Source organism: Pithys albifrons, chromosome 6 (assembly GCF_047495875.1).
Source record: "Pithys albifrons albifrons isolate INPA30051 chromosome 6, PitAlb_v1, whole genome shotgun sequence".
NCBI classification, from domain to species: Eukaryota; Metazoa; Chordata; class Aves; order Passeriformes; family Thamnophilidae; genus Pithys; species Pithys albifrons.
This window is the reverse complement of record NC_092463.1, coordinates 16,043,591-16,070,040: the sequence shown is the minus strand read 5'-3', so window position 1 is coordinate 16,070,040 and position 26,450 is coordinate 16,043,591. Positions and strand designations below refer to the sequence as shown.

General features: G+C 41.6%; 1 protein-coding gene across 2 annotated transcripts; it reads right to left on the bottom strand.

Moving 5' to 3' along the window:
* Positions 1–966: 966 nt before the first annotated feature.
* Positions 967–24,732, bottom strand: ASB2 (ankyrin repeat and SOCS box containing 2). Of its 2 annotated transcripts, XM_071557616.1 has the most exons (8): positions 24,475–24,732; positions 19,765–19,931; positions 18,938–19,093; positions 16,672–16,917; positions 14,306–14,477; positions 8,997–9,558; positions 5,148–5,301; positions 967–4,392 (listed from the first exon to the last, which is right to left on the bottom strand). In XM_071557616.1, exons 1-8 carry the CDS (start codon positions 24,639–24,641, stop codon positions 4,256–4,258), a joined length of 1,761 nt encoding a protein of 586 aa, XP_071413717.1. In that variant the 5' UTR covers positions 24,642–24,732; the 3' UTR covers positions 967–4,255. The 2 variants fall into 2 exon arrangements, with proteins under 2 accessions (XP_071413717.1, XP_071413718.1); XM_071557617.1 differs by lacking the exon at positions 5,148–5,301.
* Between the last annotated feature and the right edge of the window lie 1,718 nt (positions 24,733–26,450).

The window sequence follows — 26,450 nt, the reverse complement described above, 5'->3', positions numbered from 1 at the left end:
GAAACCTGAGGCAATATGCCCACTGAAGTTAATGGAGGAATGATGGCTTTTAGTTTACAGAGCTGTAGGCAAGGAATCTTTTACATGGAAATAGGAGTCCTTTCTCACATCAATAGCTCTGTGTCACTGTTGTAATCCAAATGAAGCCAGATGCTGAATTCTGTCTCGATGCTATAAGTACAGAGCAACCTCCTTGGTATTGGTCTGGATTTTCATCTGGGTGAACAGAGCAGGTCATGGAACGAACTAGAGGTATTGCAGAGATTGCCATTCACAAGTGTTCCTGCATGAGTTCACAAGGAAATTTCAAGGTGCTGCGTATCACACCAGACTATAGATTTCTATCAAAATTAAAATTCTGAGCAAAGTGGATAGCCTTTGTATAAATTTTATTTCTGAAGAAATCCAGAGAAAGAAGAGTGTTAAAATCAAGTTTCTATCTTTTGAATATTAAATTCTTTGTTTTCCTTTTCTTCTTTTAAACTCTTTCTTATTTGAATGCGTATTGCTGCACATTTTCCATGTAGTAGATTAGTGGGTTTTTAAAGTTATGATGAAGAATTGAACCAGACCATTCCAAATGACCTCTGACTCAAATATTTATGCTCTTACTCTCAGATTTAAACTAACGTTACTTTTAAAAATCTTTTGTGACATGGGACATTCTCCCCCAGCCCAGGGCAGGCAGTTGGCCCTTGCTGGGGCTTTGAACTGGAGCAGCAGTGAAGTAAAACACAAATGAACACAAGACAATATGTTAAGTATATTCAACATCACTGAATGGGAATGTGTGAGACTTTCCAAAAGATTTGCAAAGAATAGCAACTCTCTTGTATATACTTAACATATTGCTTCTCTCATCCCTGAGATTATCAGAATTATTAATTGTTCAAGTTTGGATTGATTTAGAATTTTCCTGGATAATTTTTGTGTTTGGCTGGTCAGTGTTATTCAGGATAGCTAATAGCCCTTCAGAATGTAATTGTTTATTCATACTTTGTTTGAAAGATGGAAACATAACATTTGAGAGCTGCTATTTACTGGAACAATGCAAATTTAAATTTTTAAAACCACAATAGCTTTTATAAATAATGGGAAGGGAGAGGTAAATGAAAAAGCTTTCATACAAAATGAAATAAAAAAAAATCAAAAAAGTGCACAAGAACATCAAGTGAATTGCACATTTTTCAGTAAAAAAGTACAGTAACCTGATCATGAAATATTCCTAGAACAAAGTCATTGTCTCTGAAGGAGTCTGTCTGTCACACTCAGTAAGAACAGGCCACTTAACTTGCATTAGAACTACTGATCTGTTTACAAAGCCTGGTTGGTTGGGTTTTGGGCTATTTTTCTTTTCACAGTAACTTTCAGATAGATGCGTTAAAGGCACATTGATTTTGTGCAGATTGAGTATTGTGCACGAAATAGTATGTCAATGACTGGAGTGGAGAGGTAGTGGGCTCCAGTTCAGTTCAAATAATTGTAAATTGAATGTGTGAAGATTTGGTGTAATCATCAAGCAGAAAGGAACTGATAACATTGTAATTACCAGATTCCCCCTCTAATAGGTAGACTCTTCTCATCTCAGTTTCTGTGCACACTGTGCACTTATCCTTCCCACAGCTGTGGTACATTCCTATCAAACCAGTGCTCTCCAGCTCAGTAACTCCTGCTCAGGACAGCAGGTTGACAGCAAACCAGGACCTGGGTCTCCCAAAAGGAATGAAAGAAGAAATGGGATTTCCATATTTGTCCCATTCAAATATAGTTTCAACTTCTCCAAAGACATAAAAAGAAATTGCAACTTGCTAGACTTTTGTGGACACAACAGTGTTGGCTCAGGGGAAATTACTGGTTTTGGATAGCTTATGAAATCCCACTTCTGTGGTTATACATACAGTTGGTGAATGTGAATCCTTCTATCAGCCAGAGTCTCCAGGGTTGTCTCTGCACACCAAACAAACACTGAAGTGGTCTCCAGCAAGCTGCGTCTGTGCCATCACCCTCTTTGTTACATTTACTTAATTTCAAGGACTTTTGTTCTGACATATCAGTGGGATTAAGACCCAGACCTTCAGTGTTCAGGCTCAAAAAATGAGAGATGCATGAACTCCACAGGTGATTTTCTGTCTCTCAAGGTAGTGGTTGCCAATACACAGCCTTCACTGGCAAAACTGGTCTAGAGAGTTTCTGTTTCCCATCCCTTTCTGTCCACTCAATATTTTTCTAACCTGAAGCAATTCCCTGTTCACACTGCAGGAAACAAGGGGGTATATCCTAAACTGGCAGTAAAGGAAGTCACTGGATGAAATTTCATCGGTGGAAGAATCTCACATAACTTTCCAAAGCTTTGCAAATAGATCACTAAATGAACACATTTCAAACAAAGTTATCACAGAATCTGAATTTGTGTGCCCAGACAGACTTGTATGCATGCAACACACTTTAGTCCCATGTTAGGGTATAAAACTCCACACAAATAAAACTCAGTGCAATACATTTTCCCTACTTAGGTTTCTATCTGATTCTATGTATAGTATGCAAACCAACAAACATACCCAGATCTGTCATGCCTCTGGTGAGGACTCCAAGCAGACCGCGGTGCATGGTTCCTTTGTCACCTAAGGTAGGAATGAGCGTGCTTCTAGCATAAGATCTGCATAGATGTCATTCTAAATGTAGGTTCTTTCATACTTTTTTACATGACTAGTCAGGAATGAAGCACTCATCAAAGCAGTTCAGCAAGTCACACCTGTCAGCTGAGCTGTAGTCACTGCCAATAACTGCTCATAGGCTCCTTAGGCTCCCCAGCTGTGAGGGAATGTGACTTGTTAAAAACTTCAATAAAAGAATTTCATGGACAATTATAGTGGTTCAGCAGATAGATGGTAACTTGTTAGGCTGCCATAAATCAGTTGTGGATCTGAGCTGTAAACAGGTGACCTAATTTTCAAAGAAGCTGAGATAATAACTTTTATTGGTGTCAAAGGGAGTGAATAGATAATTCAGACTTCCAAAGTCAGAAAATTTAGGGCTAAATCCTAAGGTTTTCAGTCTGCTTCAGTAGTATCTGACACTAAATGTGATCCTTCTGCTTTAAGTGGAACTACACCTGGTGCAAGCAACTTAACATTGTTTAGGCACCTTGAATAAGGGTTTGGAAGCCTAATTCTGGGTATTCATTTTCATAAATTTTGAAGTCTGACTCATAATTTGGAAATAATTTCTTTTTCTTCCATTGAACAGAGGCCCAAGGAGGTAGGAGAGGCTGGGGTTTGTGAAGATAATATCTTCTAGTGAAGGAAGATTAAGTTGGTTTAGCAATGTTGCTTCTCTCCTTCACATCACTCTCTGTTCCTAGTTCTCCAGTGATTTGTTGTGTTCTGAAACCAGATTCATGATAATATAAACTTACTGTTTACAGTGCAGCTACTTCCAATTTAAACAAAAAAATAAAAGAAAAGAAATTAAAAAAAATAAAAAAGAGAGCTCAGAGTTGCTTTCAAATCCCCAGTCTAGGAAATTCTTTCAAGCAGAATTACCTCCTGTTGCAAATGGGATACAGAGTGAACTGTATTCACTATGCGCAAATACGATTCTTACACCCTCCTCAAATAAACCTTTCCTTGACTTTCAAAGGATTTAGCATTTCTGAATGATAGTCTGTTGAAGAGTTCTGGGATTTGAATGTTCAGAAATCAAGTATTCTACTAATTAGGAAGGTACAAAAAAAGAAAGTAACAGTGTTAGCAAGGTGGTGTAAAAGTAATACAATTAGCAACCAGCACACTTAAGAGAAATCCAAACCATAGAATAGAAACCACAATAAAAGTCTCAGTCAGTGAAGGAAATGTGATTGTTTTCCCAAATATGTTGACTCTCGATAATTTCTGAATTGTGATCAGAGCAAGGATGTTAAGCTTCACCACAACCCCACGATTTGCATTCCTCACCAATACTTGCTTCACTACTACTCATTTGTTAGTGTTGGCTTTCATTTCTTATTCTTTGCAGATCAAGCTCTGAGGTGAATCATATGTGTTTTCTCCTGAAAAACCTAACAACAGTCCTATGTTTAGCTCTCCATCTCCTCCATTTTCTTCTCATTCATGCTTCAAAAGCATATTTCTCTTAGGTTAGTCATTGGAGGATTCTTGACCAAGCCAGCAGCAAGTCTTCCCTGCTGTGGGCCCTCACCATGCTGGTGATGCTGAGTGCCAGCCGGGAAGCCACTGCATGTCCAGTGTGCCTGGGGTCACTGTGTGTAATCGTGCTGTAAGTATCGGATCAGTCTGTCTGGGAGAGGCAAGGTGTCAAGAAGTTTGATGCGGTTCCTTCCAACCAGACTTCGTACCTTGATGCGGCACAGATGGGAAAGAGGCCGTGGAGGTTCTGAAAGACAGGAAGGTCAGAAAAATGGTCAGAATAAGTTTTAACTTGAGAGGGACAGCTCAGCTTGGCCAAGACAGTGTCAAGAGGAAAATGGGAGAAAAAAGCAATGAAAGAAAGGGTGGGAGTTTCTGTAATGAAAGGATTAGGTGACTGAGAATGGTGGAAGGTCATCTGTTCTGGGGCATGACACAGGGAATGAAGTGGGGTTGGAGAATGGGGTGCTGTACCTCTCAACCTTAGCAATGGGCTTTCTAGGAGGATCTATACGAGCCACTTTGAAGAATTCAGCCTTCCCACTTAAAATAATGCAGTAGGTACCAAATTTAGCTTGGTGCCAGAGAACTAGGTCTGATAATATCCACAAAAGGCTTTGTATCCTGAGGAAAAGGATATTTGGGAGAGCAGAATATAAATAAAGGCTTTAAAGGCCACTGGTGCCTGCTAGGCTGCTGTGGGGATGGTCATGCTGCCCACCTGTCCTGACCTGACTCCACCCCAGGCACAGCCAAATAGGCCCTTCTGCACTTCAATGCTCATTCCCAGTGAGTCACATCCATGGCTGGTGTACATTTCACATCACAGTCAGTGGCACCCCAGAAATTTATAGTGCCTCATACCTGGTTCAAAGTGTAATTCAATCACAGCAGGGAAATCTATTCAATGTTATGAGATGAATACTTAGAAGAGATGGTGACTGAAGTTTTGAATCTAACAGTGAGACTAATTGTGCCAAATTCTCTCCTAGCTGATCATACCTGCTTTTTCTTTAATGACAGCCCAGTCCTCATAGCTGTCAATATGCTCCTTGAGCCGGGAACAGAGCTGCACATTACCCACATAATCCAGGAGAACATCGACGATCGGCCCAGCCCAGCGACTTATCTCTGGAGTAGACACCATTTCACAAAACTTCAGGGGAAAACAGATTGACTACAGTCAGTGGGACATTAATGCATTTGTGGAAACAGCAACAATAGCAATGGTCCTGACAGCTTTGATGGTACCACCCTTCTACCAGCTGTGAGGATAAATCACCAGTTTCTCTTCAGAAAACTTCAACTAAAGCTTGTTTTCTTCCAGCTGAGGGTAGAGCCTCCTCTTTACAATCCCGGGATGACACAAATGCCTGGTGAGGTCTTAGTTCTGGAGCATGGCAGAATGCTGAATTGTTTACAAGTCCAAAAGCCCTACTTCTACAGAAGTGGGGCAGAGGAAGTTTGCCCCAAGTCAGTGAGGGGCCGTTGAAAGATTCATGCAGCCTGGGGTGCCGTGACCAAGCATGGTGGGTTCTTTTCCCTTCTTGGAGGGTCTCTATGGGACAACTGTGCACAAAGGAGGCTTAAGCAAAGAGAGAGATTCAGCAGAGCATAGCAACTTCTGCTTCTTGTGAACTCACAAGTGTCTGCAGCTTCTGGGGACCAAACACCTTACTAGAAAGAAGTCTGCAGGAACCTTATCATAGACGAATCCTATGCAGTTTTCACTCACATATGGGAGAACTATCCTGGGCCTAATAGGACGACATCTTCCTTACTCAGTCCTGAATCAGGAAAATTTTCTATTGCCCCCAGTGTGAGCTGCAGAGTACTCTGAGCCATTGCATGGAGGGCTGCTTATAGAGATACTGAAGAATAGACTTGAGGACCTGACTTTAAGCAGCTCATTTCAAAAATTAGTGACTTTTCTTCCCACTTTAATCTAAATATGTATATTATACCAGTCATCTTCATCTGTCTCTTTTAGGGTTCTGCATGTGGTGAAGATATCTTGGACGTCTCTGCATGTGAACAGTCAGAAAGTTTAACCTGCATTTAATCATGCTGTGTAAGAACTCAGGCACATGGCTGAATCCAATTGAATGATGGTGGCCTAAGCATTATGCGTCAGCTTAGTCACTGAGACTGTCTGCAAACACCCTCCAAGCCCACACCAAGTGGCAAAGAACATGCAGCTTAAACCTCTTTCAGCCTAAGCTTCTGTAACTAGATCAAATTTGATTATACATGCAGGAATCCTACCTCAAAATGCTTTGAACTGTTGTATGGATACTCTTATTCAGATACAAAATTGTATTAGCTCACCTAGTAAAGAATAAAGCTGCAGAAAATAAGGCTATTTAGCTCAGGGTGAGAGCATTCACAGAGGTGTTTATTAGCATTCTGACTATTATTTTTCACTGAACATTACTGTGTAGTGTTTTCCAGAACAACTAGATACAGTAATGTCAAAGGATTGCAGTGGACAACCCACAGTTTCCTACCCAGACTGCTTATAGGAAGTTCAGTTAGTAAATCTGGCTCTCATCCTCCAGTGCATATACCATGGCCACTCAGTTACCCACAGGATGTGCCAACTGGGAATCTGCACTCCCACCTCCATGCAGCCACAGCTTTATCAGAGTTTAAATGAAGACACATGTAGGACAATAAAATACTGGATCATACCTGCTCTTTTGTCTCTCCTAGAGACCTTGCCCACGTTTTTCTCTCTTCCCTGTTCACAAGCTCAGTCTACAAAAACTTTTTTCTGGAATAAGCATGTTTCAAAACACTTTCCAGGAAAATAAACACAACAAAACGAAGCAGAATAATGCATGCCTGCAGCTGTAGGCAATGGGACTGACCGAGGGTCAAAGTGGCTCTGAGCCTGCATCCTTGGCAGAAACCTGAATGCCCTCTTACAGCAGTATGATACTGCTCTCCCCACCTTCACAGGTTTGACAGCAATTCTGGAAATGCAGAGGGAGGCAGCAACCATTTTTGTGCATTCACTTTCTCCATGACATGTTAGTTCAGTAGCATTGGTAATGATTTATAGTTATACATTTTCCAAATCCACTCACAGTAGCTCATAGTCGTTATGAAGACTAATCATTCAGATTTATTATCCTTACATAATCTTATGCAAGAAAATAGAAAATGCACATCCTTTGTGTGGAGAAGGCTATAGTTTCCTAAGATCCTCTGTATTTCAGAATACAAACCATAGCATAACTATATATCTTGGAGCCACATCTCACATGCCTTACTTATATTAACCAAAATCCTAGCAATAAAAGGAATTTTAAAGGGAAGGAATTGCTTTTTTTTCTGTATGCATTTGTCCCCCACTACTCTCTCTCTAGGCACAGATAAAATTTTACATAGTTTTTGCTACCTCTGCCTTCTGTGGTCTTTGAGGAGATGACCTTTGAGTGACCTAATATTTTGTTAGGCAATAGTTTTAGGTGAGATCCAGAGGGAACTGGTTTTTAGTGGCTAGGATACCACAGAGGGCTACAGACAAACCCTCTCTCCATGCCTTGGAATTCCATCTCTCTGTTCACTCTATGTGCTATCATATAATGAATCAAGGACTAGAGATGATATATTTTATTAATTTTTCTTTGAAAAAAAAAGTGGAATCCTGGAAGAATTTTGCTGTGACAAACATTCTCAGGGAAGAGTCAGCTCTGTTTGGGATAAAAGATTATTGTGATGGACTCTTACCATCCTCTTTATGAGATTCATTTGTTTGTTTGGTTGGGTTTTTTTGTTTCTCCAGACATTACTGGAGAGTGATGTCTTTTGGAAGACAGGGCTGATAAAAAGGTCAAGATTTCCTAGAATCTTTTCATGTTTTCCTTTATTATATCTACCACCAAAGAACTTTTATTGGTAACCATGTCTTTGGGATTCTTCTGAACCCCTCAAAGTTACACTTAAACTAGACAGAAGATAGTTTATTTCTTCCCACATTCTTTGCAAAATAGAAAGACTTGCCATGCTGAGATTTCTTTTTTGGATAGCATGTTGAAGGATAGCAAGTTTTGATTGGATGATCATGTTTTGCTTGGGATATAATGGAAGGAGAGAACATACAGAAATCAGAAAAAAAAAGTAATCTGAGATTCTGCAAAATTCTGAGAGTCCAATTCCAGCCCAATGGAAGCTGAGCCCAGCTGCACTTTGGAAAGGACTGCAAAGATACATACGTAAAATGTGGATATGTAGAATCTATAAGTGTCTTTGAAACTATGAAATCATGGATCTAAATCTCCTAATATTTTGTGAAAACTTCAAATGTAGCTAATGTAATAATTTATACTCTTGCTCCATGACTGCTTAGCCAGCAGACTTAGAAATTGCAACTATTTACATTCACTAGTTCACGCTCATAAAGGGAAGTGCTAGACAATTTTAATGTAACTTGTAGCTAAAATTCTATATCAGGCAAAACAAATCTTACAGGGCATATGAAAAAAGCAGGTTTCTACTATCTGTATGTTACCACCCATACATCTGCCAGGGTAAAAATATGCCTCACTCCTGGCACCTCATGTCCAGAGGAAAAGAACATTGTAGAACTGTAAGGCTGTCAAGATGGCTATAATTCACTGTAAATTCAAGCTGGGGCTACAGTGGCTGTTGCCTACATTCCCACTGTCATTGACTTTGAAATTGGAACATTCAAAGATATTTATTAAGCCTTTTTTTCTATAAACAAAGTAGGGATAATGGCAACTTCTCTCACAAGAAAGTTGTGAGAAAAAAATATACTAAATTTGTCAAGATCCATGGGTAGGTGTCCTCAGAATTCCTACAAGCAGACTTTACAGTGCTTACCTGTACTACAGTTGGCTCTGTGGTCAGCTGAGGATCATTAAGTCTTTCCCGTCTGTAATTTAAGGCGGGATGGGGGCCGTTTCCATACTGACACTCAAAACAGGAACTTGCGTCACAGCCCAAATCCAGGAGATACTTCAGCACAGAGAGGTACTTCATTGAAAACATGATGGTAGCTGGAAATGTGGTGGGATGACTTGATATATAGGCATCAATGTTTGCTCCATGGTCAAGGAGCAGTTTCATGGTCTTCAGGCAGCCATGACGGATGGAGATGAGTAACGGATTAATGAGGTCAACATTGGGGTTGGCTCCAGCTTGCAGCAGGAGCTCTGTGGCATAGATATTGTTGTTAAAAACTGCAAAATAGAGGGGAGTGGTGCGTCTGTCCTCGTAAAGGCAGGACCGTTCGTTGGAGAGGGCACTGTTGACCTCGTAGCCAGCATCTATCAGCTCTTCCAAGATGTCATCATTGTTCCGTTCGGCTGCTAAGTGCAGGGGGCTGATGCCACTACGCTTGACACGAGTGCGGCTGGTCACAGGGATCAGCATGGAGACAATCCTGTCAGGAGGAGAGTCAGTGAAAAGCAGTGAGCTCTAGGGGATTTGCAGCCCTACATCAAATCATAGCTTTATGATTGTACCTGTGAGGCAGAGCCTGCTAACTTGGGCACAGGAACAACTCTGGGAGAAACCAGAGTGTAAATGTCAAACATGTCAACAACTCCCTCTGCTCCTACCTTGCCAAAAATATGAGTTGTATGACTTCCCTCTTTCATGGAGGAACATATTTTTTTTAATTATTGCCTAGTTTCTGCGAAGTAATGGCAGCTACAGGCTGGCATTCACCTGCCCTTTTAGGTCCACAGCCCAAATGGCAAACAACAAGCCAGGATCGACCGAATGTCCTGCACCTTCATCATCGTGCTGTGGGTAGGACTGGAGGAAGAGGCACACACCCTGCAGCCTGAGGTGCTGGCAGAGAGCCTGTATCTCCCCACCTTCATTGGGATTGCTTTATTGCTCTGCAGAGAAGGGCACCAACATGAAGGGCTGGCAGGTCTTGAGGATCACAGCCACAGCAAGAGGCTTGAGATCAGAAAGGGAGTGAAATAGGACATACTAAAAAAGCAGGTTTCTACTATCCATATGCTACAGTGAAGCCCCCTTTCTACAACTGAGCTAGCATAAACTACATATTTGGTTTCCAGGCCTCCCCTGACAGATTTGATAATTCAGTCATTGCCCTGCATTAATCCCTATCCTGGAGGTCCTCACTGTGTGGCTTTTGTCTGTGGCAAATTCATGGGGCTATCACTGACCATCCCAGATCATGAGGAGCCAAAAAAAAATTAGTAAAGGGGAAAAAAAGAAATAAAAATATTTGCCAGACTGGTTTCCATGTTTTAGCCAAGGTGCAAAAATGTACAGCCAAGTCCTAAACCCTAGTAATGAGGGATTGCTATTGTAAAGCATGATGCGGGCTTAAACACCACAACATAAATCAAGCTGCTCTCATTATGTAATGTGAATTTCAAATATATGATATACAGGAGCCCCATAGTCACAGATCTGTGATCATTTTTATGTCTGCATAGGTGTCATTGGATCTGCATGACCAACCCTATGGGTTAAACCTTCATTTCCTGTTCATAAATTTGGGTGGTTTAACCAAGGCACTAGGTTGATTCTGTCATTACAAGTCATCTTAAGGTACTTTCAGAAAGAGAATAGAGACCATCCAGCTTAAGTTTGCCTGCTGTCTCTGGAGATGCCCAGGCTCCCTATATAATGTCTGTGGAGAGAGACATATCTGAATAGGAACTTGTGGAAGCTAGCAAGCCAAGCACACCTTCTCCTTCTCTTTTCCTCCCATGTAGACTCCTCTATCTAGTCAAAAGCTCCGATAACATACAAACATGCAAAGCCCAGTTTCCTACCATGTAGCGTGTCTCTTTTAAAATGCAGCATATCTTCAGCTTGACTGCAATGGCCAGTCCCAACACTGGGCCCTCAAACATAAATTTGCATAATTAACTAAGCCAGATATAAGTGCCAGTCTCAGTAAAACCTTTGTTTGTTACAATCTTGTGATCCTGTGAAATGATCCTGTGAAAGACTGAGCCGCCAACGCTCCCAGGAGCTGAAATAAGAGCTGAAGATGCTAGCACTTTACAGGATTATGTTCCTATTTACATGATGGACTGTTGATGTCTCCAAGCTACTTCTACATCTCATTTTTAAACAAAAAGGCTTTATAAAATATGTAAATATCTTGGGAAATCAAGCACTTTTTTTCTTTTCTCCAAGCAGCCGCACTAGTTTTCCAGCACTGTGACACTCTCCAGGGAGCAGGAGGTTTGGGTGCTGGTGAGTTGGCAACTTCCCACCATCAGCAAATGTTCTCTAAGAGCCTAATAACAAAAAGGGCACAGAGCACTGTGAGGACACCATGCCAAGTACCAGCATTAGTCATCCCATGATCAAATGTTTTGAAGATTTAAGGGTCTGTTTTGTTCTTTCCCTCCAGCACATGTGCTTCAGCCAGCTCTTCACATCTGAGTTAAAGAGGCACTGCATCATTTCTGTCTGCAAGGGGGACCTGAACCTCACCACAAGGGTGCCATGCTGAGGCTCAGCATCCAAATGTTGCAGTGCCTTAGAGCTCAGTAAAGTTCCCTGTACTCCACATTTATTTTGGTATGATAAGCAGGAAGCGTCAAATTCATATCAATTTAATTGTGTAGCTGAAATTGGCACTTTTTCTCACCCTCCAAAGTGGGTTGGTTCAGTAATGTGGTGCCTCTACCTCTGTAGGCTTTCCTGTCTCTCTAGAGGTGTAATGCAGCTCAAGTGAAAGCAGCCAAGACCAGAGAAGTCAAACCACAATCCGTGTCTGTACTGTTTTGAAATGGTGCCAAGTTTCCTCTTATCCCTGACACCTGCTTCTGTGATTTCTGTTTGTTAGAAATTATATGGAGCAGGAAGAAGAGCATCCTTAGTAGGAGTGAGCCAAGAGTTTACTGACTTTTATTTACTTAATAAATCTGCCCACCCTTCACAAAGTTTTCCCTTATCAGCATCTCAGTTCTGAGAGGGAAAGAGTTAAATGATTGCTTGCAATTTTCCTACAGCTCCTGAGATGACCCTTATGAATTTCAGCTCAGTATTGACAAGGTGTCATTTAACATAAACAAACATCGAGCAACAGGAGTTGACAGTTGAGCCCTGGAACCATTCTTGGCCTTTTGATGGTAAGGAGTCTTCATGCTCTGCCAAAAAGTTGAAGTGTGGAATTCCTGCAGAATTACATACTAAATTTGCAGGAATACAGAGGTCACTGTGAAGTGTGTTATTTTACTGAATACCAAAGGAATTAAGAATGATCAGCCAATTGGGCTAAAGCTTTGTCATTTAGATAAATATTTATAAGAGAATATCACTTTCTTTTGTCTTTCTCTTGCACTTAGTTTGCAGCAGTTGTGCACACAAATTTGTACTCAGTCTTTTACAAGTGAAGGAACTTAGACTTTGGCCTAAATTCTGGTCTTATTTATGGTTGTCAGGAATAACAGATATGAGACCTGAATCAAGCCCGGATTTTCATAATATGTAAATTCCTTCTCAGGTCAGAGTGTGGGACTGTTGCGTGGAGCAAAAGATTCAGAGAGCTGGGCTGGACTCTATACACAAGCTGGATACAGATCAGCTTACTCTACTTTAAGATAAACTTTTTTGAAAATGAACAACTTGATCTGGGTTCTGTCTCTGGAACATGTAAGTCAAACCTTGGAGAAAATTTTGAATCATGCCTGCATTAATCTGTGTGGGGTATTCATGTACATGCTGTGAGTGTATGAAGCTGTTACATAAATTGACATTGAGCTGCCCTCTGGAATACACAGCTTGCCCAAGGAAGCAGGCCTACTCCAACTAAAAAAAATTAATATCCTCAGGTCTATAAAAATGGTTAATTTGCATTCCCAAGCAAACCTAAATGCTTGGATGAAAACTGATATGCAAAAGTGTAGTGATGTCAAAAGCTTTTATTCTTCAGATACTGTGAAATATGTAAGAATCCACTCTATCAGTTGTCTGCAGAGAGAGCTGTACTGCTCAGAAACAGCCATTGCAGTTGGATAGACTTTCTCATTTCCTTGTTGCTAGTAGTATTTTGATAGAAATTGCAGTAGTCAGAAGAGTCCTCTACAGACAAAAAAGGGGTCTGTCACTGCAAGATGTGACTTGGCTTTGCAAAATTAGCTGTGGGCCACTCACCCTTCCAGCAGCAAGGGATTAAAGGCAGGAACTAAAATTTGCTATAGAATCAGAAGTACATGCTGTGGAGTTCAGGCTCAGAAGCATGCTGCAATGTCTCAAGTTTTGAAAGAGCCAGGTAAATGCTATTTACATGAAGTGCAATAATCCCATCCCTAGACAGCATCTTCTAAATTGATAACCTTTATCACAGACTGTAGAATTTGTCCCTTTCCTAGAAACACCTCTATAACAGAGAACTGGAAAGTCTACCTGATTTCTTATTATTTTTATCACTAGTTACTTTACTCACTGTTTAAATATGCTCAGCTCTATCCTAAACACATTTCATTTTAGAAAGAAACCACCGGGTCTTTTTATGCATTAGGATTAAGAGTTATTTAATCACTCACTAATAAAATATATTTTCCAGACCACAAGCAATTCTTGTCCTTTTCTGAAGACTTTTCAGTTTCTTGAAAAGTTTCTGAAAGGGAGGATACCAGAACCGGACACCATATTCTAGTAACAATCTCACTAATGCCTTAGAGATTCATTTACCCACTTCTTGCTGTCAGCAACTGAATTATTGTCAATAAAACCTGAACACATCAGAGATGAATCCAACATCTTCTGCTTGTGCAGAAGAATCACAAAGAACTCATGTAGGAAAATGATTTCAAACTATGCTTCAAAAGCTACTGAGGAAGGACTAACACTCCCCACCAATGCTTTTTTATTTCATCTCAAGAATGTTTTGAAGAGCTCAGTTTAATCCACTTACAAGAAACATAATGTTATTTAGCTGTAATAGGTGATGTCTTGGTAAAGGAAAAGGAATCTTTCACCCCATGTTCCTGCTCACCCCATCCCATCCCAAATTACAAACACATTCCTCAGTATCTTCTAGCTCAAGCTCTGCAAGCAGAAAGCCCTATTCTCAATTGGTAGCTCCCTTGCTCAAAATGCCTAGAAATAGATCCGAAACATTACACTCTCCTTTCAATAAGGACTTTAGATTATTGTCTAAAAGATGAAACTATGAAACTTACTCGCAGATTCCTTTTTTGGCTGCAATGTGGAGAGGTAAAAGGCCATCCTTATTGGCTTTGTTAGCATCTGCTCCTTGGGACAAAAGAAACTCCACAATATGTATGTGTCCATTTTTACAGGCTTCATAAAGGGCAGAGGCATTATCACTGGCTTGAGTATTTATATCAGCACCTAGGAAAGAAGAAAAATTTTGGCAACAAAAGCTTAAAATCAGATGGAAAGAACACACTTGAGTGAACACATGCATCTCCATAACACTGGAGCTACAGAATGTGCTGGATGGGGTTCTAAATGAGGTCATATCAGAGGTGATGTAGTCAACAGTTATATACTGTTATATCATAGATTTACATTGGCTTTCAATATGATAGAAATTTTATGACCATTAGGTCCTAATCATGAATCCAAACTCCATTTAGCTGTAGCTCAAAGACAAAACCCTTTAAAATGAATTGTTCTTTATATAGCAAGGCCTTTCCTTCAAACGCAATAATCCCATTAATATTTGTGTGTTTTCACTATGTATATATGCTGTTCCTGTTTAGGAGTTCAGACTAGATGATCTCAATAGGTGCTTTCAAAAATTCTATGGAAATGTATTTATGATATATATTTATATGTATCATTTATACTCTATATATTCACATTGATAGAATTTATACTATGTTTTAATTTTAGTACATAGCCAGGCCAAAATAATACTCTATGAAAAGACATCTGGTGGGTGCCAAGCAACAGTTCTAAACAGACTTTATTTGGGCATGTCTTAATCGATGAATATCCCATATCAAAACTCAGCACCTGGGGCCATAACTCTTCACTTTACGGGGCCCGAAGTTAGGCTCCAAATGATTTTAGTAAAAAAAGAGAAATATTATTAATGAGCTACTAGATTATTTGGGAATATTTCTCTAATGTGTGCTTGGCTTAATAAACAACACGCAAGTATAAACCAAGACAATACATTTTTTGCCATGAACAATTTGGAACCTAGCTTTTTCTGTTGTAGATATTTGTGGCCCAAAAGACTGGGTTTTGACTGTTATATACTGTATCATGGTCTTCTCAGGCCAGCTGCTCTATGTGTATCCTAAATGGGAATGACAGTTCACTGGAGTTTTGCTTCTAAACTCTAATAAAGAAATCATGTTTGATCATGAAAAGTCTCTTCCAAAGAGAACATTTCCCTGTTCTCTCACTCTAAGCTGAAACATCTGTGTTGTGTTTGGCCCTTTAAAGATGCTGTAGCTGTAAACATCAGGAGAACTGCAGTGACAAAACATAACAAAGGACTGCATTCCTAACAAGAAAGAAACCCTTTTTATGATGAACATTGCTCATCATAAACTATGAATGATATCGTTCCTGGAATTTTAAGAGGAGCTTTTCAGAGCCTGAAACAATTAGACAGTTTTATTGGATTTTCTCCTGTGTATTTTTCTCAAAATCGAACTTTAAGGAAATCCTAATATCTATCTAGTTTGAAACACAAATCACATTCTGGCTTAGTTTCCAACATTATAGGCAGCATGACAGAATAACTGATCATATAAAATTGTCTTGACAAGACTAGCTGGGCAGCAGAACACGTTTTTTATTCCCCAACTCTTGAATCATTCTTAGCCATAGTAACTGTTTCAGAAGTTTTACTTCATTTCTGCTAAGCTCTTGTTTCACAAGTGCAGTATCCAAATCTTACCTGCCTTGAAGATATTACCCAATGTGAAAATAAAATATGCCTCAGAATAGTAGTAAAGTATGTTCTGCTTAGTGTAAAGCTGTTTCACATGAGTGGAGCTGTAAAAGGTATGTTTAGTGTAAGCTAGATTAAAATTCACTCGATTTATATATTTGAAAATTTACACATAGGAAGAGCTGGACTGCTTCTACTTGATGCAAATGCGTTAACTGTACAAGAGTATTTTATCTGTTTTCAGCAGAATACATTAAGAGGAGGACGGCTAACATTGCCCATCACTGCACATGTTCATGAGCAGATGGGGTTGGCTAAAGTTCAACTTCTGTCATCTATTACCATCTACAGCTGCCTTTTATGACTGATTGGATTTTAGGCTACATCTTTCAGCAATATGAATTTAGAAAGCTGTCAAGAAAATGCAGTTAGACAGCACCATATTACTTCCCACAGTAGATGACCATGAATGAATGTTGAAGTGTGTTGTGTCTAGACCATGCTCTGAAACACCTTACCCAATTCTGCCATCTGGAGCAACAGGGTTTCAGTGACTCTGCAGGCTAGAGCTTGTCTCCAGAGACACAAGAGTGAGCCAGGGAGAGTTACTGGGAACTTTGAATCATTAAGAATGAAATTAATAAAGGCATGTAGTGGCACAGCTATACTCACCACATTTTGCAAGGTATCTCAAAGCTTCCAGCTGCCCACTCTCAGCTGCCACAAATAAAGAAGTGATCCCATAGGCATTTGCTGACTCAATTTTGGCACCCCCTTTCACAAGGATATCAATAATCTCCAGGTCATTCCGGGAGACAGCCTCATGGAGGGCAGTCCATCCTCGATTGCAACGATGGTTGGTATCTGCATTGTACTGTACCAGGAGTCTTGCAGCCTCTGCATTCTTGCGCTCACAAGCTATTTTGGAAAAAAGGGAAGAGACTAGGACAGGCTTTTGAAAATATTCTGGTATATCTATTTCATGTAGCCTAAGGCAATGTAATACAAGTGAGCCATGGTAAGACCAAATACCCATTTAGGTCAACACGAGGGCCAGGGCTGCTGCCAAATGACACTGTCTGGGGCTCATAAAGGATGTGACAATGAAACCAATCTTCAGCTGGAAGGTGGTGGGATCTAAGTGTCCTGTACAAGGGTTGTGCCAAGCCTGGTACTGGGGGTAATCCAGCCCAGCACATTTGTACCAAGCTGACACCATAGTGACAACATGAGGTGATAAAGGTGCAGGAAATAATTTATGAAGAGCAAATATATAACAGAAATCACATGACCTGAACACTTTCTATCCAAATTGTGTGCAAACTGACACATTATCTTACTGTTCTGGACTGCGGGCAAAGCTCTATAAAGACAAGAAAATAAGAAAAATTCAAACCAACAGTTTGATCCTTAGAAAAGGATCCTTAGAAAGAATCCTTAGAAAACAATAATGGTGTGAGTTGGTAGCACTTTCTCAGACTGAAGCAATTTATAGCTCAAGACCATATTGTTAATTTTTTATTCTATTAATTTGTTCCATTGTTTTTTGAATCGTAAATCATAAGATTTTCTATACAATTTTGTGGTGGGATCCCAAATCAAAGGTACATAGGAACATTTAGAAACTCCAATTAGCATTTGTTATACCATGTACAGAAGAGAGGCTAGCACATTTCATAGCAATTGCTTTTTTTCTTTGAGATAATAGTATCTTTTTCTCACAGAGGTTGCACCTTTTGGTTTTGATTCTTCCCTTAGGATATCTCCATGGCTTCCTCCCCCATAAACAGGTGTCATTCGTATGTACTGAAGGTAACTATGTAATTAGACACTTCTGTAATTACCTATCTATTGCTCTGAAGCCTTGAATTTGTTCACATATGAGGGATGACTATTTTGCTATGATAGATTTTTTTTTACTCTTTTTTTTTTGTTGTGGGAAGGCAGACTAGAAGATGCTGCATCAAGGCTAGCACATTCTTACTAAGAGTTTTTCCCTGGCTAAAGGCTGTTTTCATATTGTTGTTGTTATAACTGTTACTATGAGTGCATCTACTACTACTACTACTACTACTACTACTACTATTACTACTACTACTACTACTACTACCACCACCACTACTATACTACTACTACTACCACTACTGTGTGTTTAATGCACAGCAGAACAGCTTTCCTTTAGTCAAGTAAAAGCCAGAAATTAAAAAAAAAAAGCATTTTAAACTGAGCAGCTCTAATGTCAGGTATCCAAAGCTGGAGATGAGATTGCTGTTTTAGCCCGTAATATGTGTTTTTAATGTGCTAAAAACTGTTACGGCAGGAGCAAAGAGGGATTGACATGAAGGTGTGAGAGACTGTCTCCCTCTATGAATCTTTGTGAGATCATGGACGTATTGTTGTTCTGCTAAAGAAAAAAATTGTTCTCTCCAATCAGCAGCAAAGTAGTATGTCCATGTTAAATACTTTTATCTGCCTCACTGAATTGTTTATAATTTTATGCCTCTTCCATAGCACACAGCCTGGCCTGACCCACATAGTATATGAATCACTGGCATGTCTACAGTTACTGTACTCCCACATCTAACAGCTACTTACGTCCTACTGTTTAGAAAAGTGTATATATTCCAGTACTCTCCAGCTTTCTGTAAGCTTGGGACATTGTGTAGACAGCCTGTGCTTAAGGCCCCACTGAACATCTCATACTCCCGCCTCAGCACCACATCACAGCCTGCACCCTGCCAGGCAGCTGCTAATCCTGTCTCTGTTGTGAATGAGAGAAAGGTCACGGCAGGACAGACATAGGAGATAGAGGACTACAGCAGGGAAGTAGAAAACAGGATCTAATCACTGAGTTTCAGCCCTTCATCACAAATGATCCTGCAGTTCTGCCCTAGTGGAGCCAGAAGAGTTCAGCATCCTGGGAAAAACAACTACACACCTTTGTAGAGCGGTGTTTCTCTGGATTTGTTGGAGATGTCGGGCTCAGCCCCAGCCTGCAGCAGGGTGAGCAGGCAGTCCAGGTTGCCCCTGCTGGTGGCCAGGTAAAGAGCTGTCTCCTCATTGAGGGTGCGTTGATCGATGGTGCTGGGGTACGCTGTGTAGGAATGGTGAGCCCAAAGTCATTATGGCATGTAGTGCACAAGTATCTACAGCATCATCACCTTCCAAAATCCTTGGAGTTTTAAGTAAGTTTTTATTGTTTATTTCTTTTCCTTTTCCATGAGCAATATAAGTTAGGAATATACTATAAAGTTACTATAGCTCAGATGGAGTATCTAAATCTGTCAGCAGTTTAGATTAAAATGTTCAACTATGGTCATTAGTGATGCAGAAAGTTGTTGAGGAACTTCTTTTCAGCTGCAGTTTGAAAAAAAAAACAAACTACAAGAGTTGACTCCCTTCAAGCACCACCAAAGAAGTGTTGGGTTGTATATCTAGCCCGTGAGAAGTGGGGTAATTCCTGTCAGCTTTGGCAGCCAAGCAGCTCATAATAGTATAAAGCTCAGCTTCCAGGCTTTAGTGTGAGAAATCCAGGGCTTGGCAGGATTTATCCCAATATCACTTTCTCCCAAATATCCTAACTTCTAAGGCTTCAGTCTGGAAACCTATTTTCTAAGAGAAGGTGAAATTAATATACTGTCAGAGAGGTTGGAAAAAAGCTTCATATGCAGTCCTAGGTCAGGATTGGGATGCTGCTGATTCTGCCTAAGTTTATTTATTTTCTTCTTTTCTCTTTTGAAATTAATTAGTTTTAAGTTCACTGACCTTTTTGCAACAGGCTCAGGCAACCCACTTGGCCATAGTATGCAGCTTCGTGGAGGGGTATCCATCCATCCTTATTAGGTTGTGAAAGGTTTTTTCCTGATTTCATCATGTTGCATACTGCTTTTTCATCTCCATCCTTGATTGCTGCCACTACAGGGTCAAGTTCTCTTTAAAACAAGATTAAAGCTTGATTACTGCTTCCTTATTACTGAGGAGCTTTTTGCAGCAATATTACTTTATCATTTGGCCAAAATAGTGAACCCCTTCAGTTTATATAGCATGTGTTTGTGGCCCTAAGATGCCTTGCTACAGGGCTTGGAAAAGTAAAATTTTGTCTTTTTTAATTTTACCATTTCAGCAGATCAGAAGAATCACTATCTGGAGGGTAAGGAAAGTGGAGGTGGAACTAATCTCTGACCTAAACACTTATTTTAGATATCTGGAGTTAAGGAACACTAGCCCTGCATGTGCTGTGTACACTGCCAAGTGTCCATAGCTGTGATCATTACACCACCTTGCTGTCCCATGTGACATGGCGCTTCCATATGAGATCTTTTAAATAAGATTAACTTTGAAGAGAATTGCCCCTGTTCTCCCCTGAAGAAATTTTTAGATTTGATTTGCAGGTGGCTTTAGCAGAAATTATCAATAAATCTTACTCTTCTATTTTGAAAATATTTCCTATTTCCTTACACAATCCCATTTTCAGAATTTAGCTGGTCCAGTTATCACAGAATCACAGAATATGCCAAGTTGGCATGAACCTACAGAGATAATCGAGTTCAACTCTTAAGCCTGCACAGGATCATCCCCAAGAGTCAAACCATGTGCCCAAGAGTATCATCCAAACACTCCTTGAACTCTGTCAGACTTGGTGCTATGGCCACTTCCCTGGGCAGTGCTCAACCACTCTCTGAGTGAATAGCTTTCTTCTGACGTAAACCTGCCCTGACATAACTTTAGGCCATTCCCTCAGGTCCATGTGAACATTAGTGTGTTGGTTTTGACTCTCCTTCCTTCATCCAGGCATGACTGAAAATTATCCACCTATCCAAATGAAATTCCAAGCTGCCCTTCATGATGACACCACAGAGATCTACAGCTGTTGTTGCAGAATTGAGCACTCAAATTTTCAGAAATGGTAACTACTTCAGACACTATAGACCTTAAAAATATGTCTCCAGTGTCTCAGTAAGACATAGGAGGTGCTGGATACTTTTGAAAATCTGGTTGTTAGCTGTTAAGTGGTTCATGGTCTGGTCCATTCAAATCCACCAAACCACTGACAGGCTCCACAGGGCCAAATAGCTTCTATACACAAGGAGTAAAATGGATGAAAAAAATATTGGAGAAGATGGAAATATTTAAAAAGTCTTGGAGTTCAAAGTCATTGAAATGTGCATAATCACTGGATATATAAATCTTTTTTGGTGATACCTAGTTCTGACACTGTCAAGAAACTCACTGTGAAACTGTATAAAAAGCATGAAGTGTGCTCCATGCTACCCAGCAGTGAGGCACAATGAGCAGCCTACAAGTCTGCTTTGCCCTCACAAGCCTTCCCTCTGTCAAGGATGCATTCCACACACTCTGGGCAGCAACCTATTTCTCCAAGCTCTGTCAGAGTGGTTGCAGAGCAAGGCTGACCCAGGCACATCAGTCCCTCTGCAGAGCAACAGTGAGAGCTACTACCAGTGCGTCTCCCCACCCAGCAGGAGTCGCAACACTGCCTGACAGTCACCATGACTCCAGTCAGCAGTACCTGCAGGAGGAGCTGGTGCCTTCCTTCCTCCTCATCTGAGTCTGCCAGGACCATGGCAGAGGCAGAGAGCTGTGAAGCAGATCGCTGGTACAGCCTCTGTATTTAGTGTGTTGCAGGAGCAGCACTGGATGTCATTGCCTTGCAGGGGCTAGACAGACCAACAGCTTGACACTCACACAGGCCTCACTAATTTCAGTTTGTCCAAAAGTACCCAATCTGTGCCATAAACACTGACATTAGCATTGAAAGAATAGTCACCAGGCTGCTTCTCTGAGGAGAAACTCAGGGACTGAAGCGGAAGAGGTGAACTCAACAAATATGCCAGAGAAAAGGGAAAAGGCACCGTTTCCCAGGTGAGAAAGTATTTGGTGCCTCTTGCTCCTCTATAGATGGAAGCAGTGATTGCAAGGCAGTAGAGTCACAAAAATAGCAACACTGGAATGGGGAGATACATGGGACACAAGGCCAGGCATTTTGCCTGAGAAGATAACAGCTAGAGGAGGCAGCTGCCTTCCTGGCCACAGCCCTCCCAGGAGGAATAGACTGACTTTCTGATAACTGCCAGGCTAAGGTCCCAGAGGCACTGCTTTATGTCCATACTGTTTAGAATACCCTGGGGATTAAACCTAAAATTGCTAATTTTGTACAGATAATAGATTTTTATACAGATGTTTGAGTATTTTGTTGAAGTCAGCTGACAAGCAACTGTTGGCACGTTTGTCTGGGAGAGGAGTGGAGGTGGGGGATCTTCGTCTTTCAACGCCTCTGGCACAAGGTTGCTGAAACCATCTGTTCTGTGCAAAGGTTCATGTTACACATGTACTGAGACCTCAGGATTTGGGCACATGATAGAATTACCAGTGCTTAATGAGTTACTGCATAGCAGGTGGGCCACGGCAGGGGGCTGTGCATGGGGCTGGCACACAACAAATGCAAGGTGAATCACGTTATCTGAGACCAAAAGTGAAAGCAGGAGGGTACTTCAGATCTGTGGTAGGGTTAAAAATGTGTGAAGAATCAGTTATTATTCTGCTTAAGCCCTCAGATCTTGAATGAAACAAACTTCTGTTGGGTTCCTTGACCTTAAATGATTCCTGAGTAAGATGAGGGGGTTTGCTGGACAAGGTTGCAGATGCTTTAGCCAAGCAAATTCCAGATCAGAACACAAAGTTTAATGAATCTCCATGTGAAATCCTTGTTTTCTGCCTGGCTTGTGGTTGGCTGTTATAAAAACCCAACATATCTTCTGCCTGGATTTCATCAGATACAGAAAAAATAAGTATTTAAACTATAGTGTAAGTCTTAATATCTCATGAAATCTTAACCTTATAGGCAACTCAAAAGAATTACTGCATTTCAGAGGCCAGTAGCCAAGATAATAAATACTCATTGCAGATGAGATGTATGGTGAGGTCAATTCAGAGTGCTGCAGAAGAGGTTCAGTGGAACATGGAAAAGTTCAGGAAGCTCTTTCTTTTCCTGACAACCTGGAGTGATGCAGGCAGCATGAAGCAACAGCACTTCCCCAGGTGAAGCCAAGTATCATCCCTTCCTAGCTCTGAGGCTAGGGTAAAAGTTTTGCCATCATGCTCTCCTGTGGCTTCCCAGCTATATTTTTGCTCTCACTTGGCAGCAGAGGAGGGCTAGTTTTTCAGCCTTATCCCACCCTCCATGTATTGAACTACCTGATGAACAGCGTGCACTCCAGCCTGCTGCTGGACCCAGAGCATCAGAGAGGCATGCAAGGAGTGCAGAACACGTACTGAGAGGTTGTGATTTAAGTGTGACCAAGGGGAGCTGGCAGGTGACATGTTTAAGGCCGGCTTCATTTTGCAGTGGAGAGAGGTTATTACAATGTCAGGGAGGGCAATGGCAGTGGAGGGCAAGGAATAGACCCTGCATTAGCCAGGATGCGGGGGAAAGTGGGGAAGAGCTGGGGGAGGGATGAAAAGAAGAGTCTTGGAGGGGTAGTCCCTGCAATCGGGCATCCAGGGAGGGACTTGCAATACAGATAAAACAAAGTAGATTTGAAATGAGTACATGAAAAAGGCAGAGATTTTTTTTTTCTGCAGAATACAGAGAAGTGCTGCCTACAACAATTTTCTCTTGTCATCTGATAGCTAAAGGCAGGTGCATGCATCTACTCTGCCCTGCAAAGAGCTGTCATAAACCCGTAATAGTCCAGTTATTTCCACTACACACAGCACTGTGGCAGAGCTTCAGCCACCCCTTTGCCTGCCTGCTTTCCTCATCCATGACTCTGTTCACCTAAGCTTATTTGCAGCCCTGCCAACAGCAGAGCATGGCCAGGAGGATTAGTGTCAGTCAAGCTAGTTTCCTCTTTGGGCAAGTAAACCCTCTTCAGTGTGGCAGGACAGCACAGGTACAGCTGGGAAAAGGCACAGCATCTTGGGAGCATTTATAAAATATTTGCTTTGAAGGACTGCACTTTCTCATCTTTTTTATATACTGTGATACATTTTTTCCCCCACTCTTCCCCATTGTTGAACCCTGAACTTAATACCAATGCAATTACTATCAGCACCTGTCTGCCTCATCTACCATGTTGGTAAATGAGCCAGTCTACATAAACCACAGGGCATTTATCCCTTCCCTGATGTCCTTGTCACCTCAGCACTACTGACTGACCCAGAGTTCCCAGGACATGTGCACTGGAGGGATGCAGAGAGATGAAGAGGGAGAAGAAAAGAAGGAAGATTTGAGGTGGGTCACCTGCCAGAGCCTGGACATGGTCTGGGCAGATAGAAAGTTGGAAAGAAGAGTAGGAGTGCAGCAAGAGTGCAGTGCAGGTGTCAGCAAGACTTCCTCCTCCTTCTCCCCCCATCAGACACCATTGCCACACAGAAGAGATGTCTTAGGGGGAGAGTGGGTAGCAAGGCTTATTTTGACTGGTGGATAAAGCAGGAGAGGGAGAGGGAGACACTTACACGGACTGGGATGTGCTGCAAAGGCTGCTGTCGTACCTTCGCCTGACCCCACAGGCTGCCCCCGAGCTGGATGGCTGAGCACGGCCTGTCTGCTGAGCTGCCAATCTGGAGTGGCGATGACATGAATGAAATAAGGAGAAATACTCCGAATAGGAGAAACAGGTCATGCTGAGGCAGAAACAGAGACACACATCCACAGAAAAGGAGCGAGAAAGCCTGCCAGTCAGGGCTTTGAATAAAAGCAGATGGCCACGGTTTGCTCTGTGCTGGATTCAGCTGCTCACTCGGCTCGCGTTTATTTTTGGCCCTCTGAGGAAGCGTCAGGGGATTCAAATGACCATATAAGACAACAGTGTGGTTAACCCTGCCAGCACCGCACAGGAAGCAGGCACAAGGCGAGGTGAGGTGACATTCATCACCTCCAAAGTGCCACGTGAGTGGGTCAGAGCTGGGTACAGGAGGACCCAGAGTGCCTGAGTGTCAGCTCCATTTCAACTGAGCTCTCTCAGGGGTCAGAAATGTTCAGCAATGGTACAGATATGGTGCTACAAGCTGCAAAGGTTTTCGCTCCAGGGGGAGGTCAAACACTGCTAGGCTGAGGCAAGGGCAGGACAGGTTAATGCACAGAAATGCTAATGCTGCCTGTTGCCAAATCAGCAGGTGTCAAAGGACCCCCAAGGAGGACAAGACCAAATGGTCAGGAAAGCCCTTATTGTCCCCAGCATCAGCCTCCACAGTAGAGCTGTCAGAAAAAGAGCATGGTAACAACACTGAGAAACCACAGCCTTCGATGGGAGTAGGACTGCAGGCTGTACAGCATCCTGATTCCACTGCTATGAACATGCTTACATCAAATTGTCATTAAATTGTCCCCAGTTTCCCAGCCTTGGAACCAAACAACCACAGGTGGTAATGAGCAAGGTGTCAGAGGGTGGAGTTATGACAAAGAAGGAGGAACAAAATTTTGGTTACTTCTAGTTTATTAAAAAAAAAATTAGTAAAAAGGATATTTTCCCTCGGTTTGGAGGCAAATTTTGGACCTATTCCCTTCCCCCCAGGAGAAATCTGCCTAGTATAAAATGAAAGGGGAACAATGCCCGGGTTTTGAAACTGTCAGCAGGTCTCTGTGATGACAGCCCAGCATTGCTAGGGAGCGGGATGCTGCCATGATTTGGTGTCTGGAGCTGTTCTTGGCTGAAAGTGGCATGCTTGAAGTCAGACTCTAATGTGAAATAGCCACATCCTCTAAGAGCTGAAGTATTAAAAGCTAGCCAGCTCACTCTGTTTTATATACCTATTTTTTGTGTCTCTCCTTTATTTTCCCATAACAAATGCTGTCCTCCCTCTCTGGCAAAACCTAAGTTCAGCATATAGTGTGCTCCTGTGGGGATAAAGAGCAGCTGGCCTTGGGAAGGCTTCTGTTGTTCAGGAAAGCTTATGGCAGTGCCCCTTTTCTTGTTTTATTTGTTGCTTAAAACAGACAACATCAAGCAAATTCTCCTTTCATTGTGAACACATAAATTGTTGACCTCATTGGATTTATAGCAGACTCTGGCTTTCACAGTAATGACAGGCTTGCAGAGGAGCCGCCTGGCAGAGCTAATTAGAGAGCATGTGCTCTGACAGGGGAGGCTGTTTTGTCTTCCCAGGCAGGCACTCACCTTTGCCAAGGGTAGATGCGGTAGGGTGGGTTGTGGGGGCTGGCTCGGCTGGGGGTGGCCACCTCACCAGCACGTGTCACCATAGACTTCTGGTGGCTCTGGGCAGCTGTCTGACCTGCAGGGTCCTCTTCCAAGCTCTGCTGGATGGCCATCTTTATAAGCTCGTCTTCACTCAGGCTACTGTATAGACTGTATTCCTCACAGCCTATCGTCTGTCTTTGAGCATTTGCTGCTGTTGTAGCCATTTTTATTATTCTTTGCTTTCCTGTAAAAGGAAATTGTGATCATCAAAATCTGGCAAATGAAAGAAAGAAA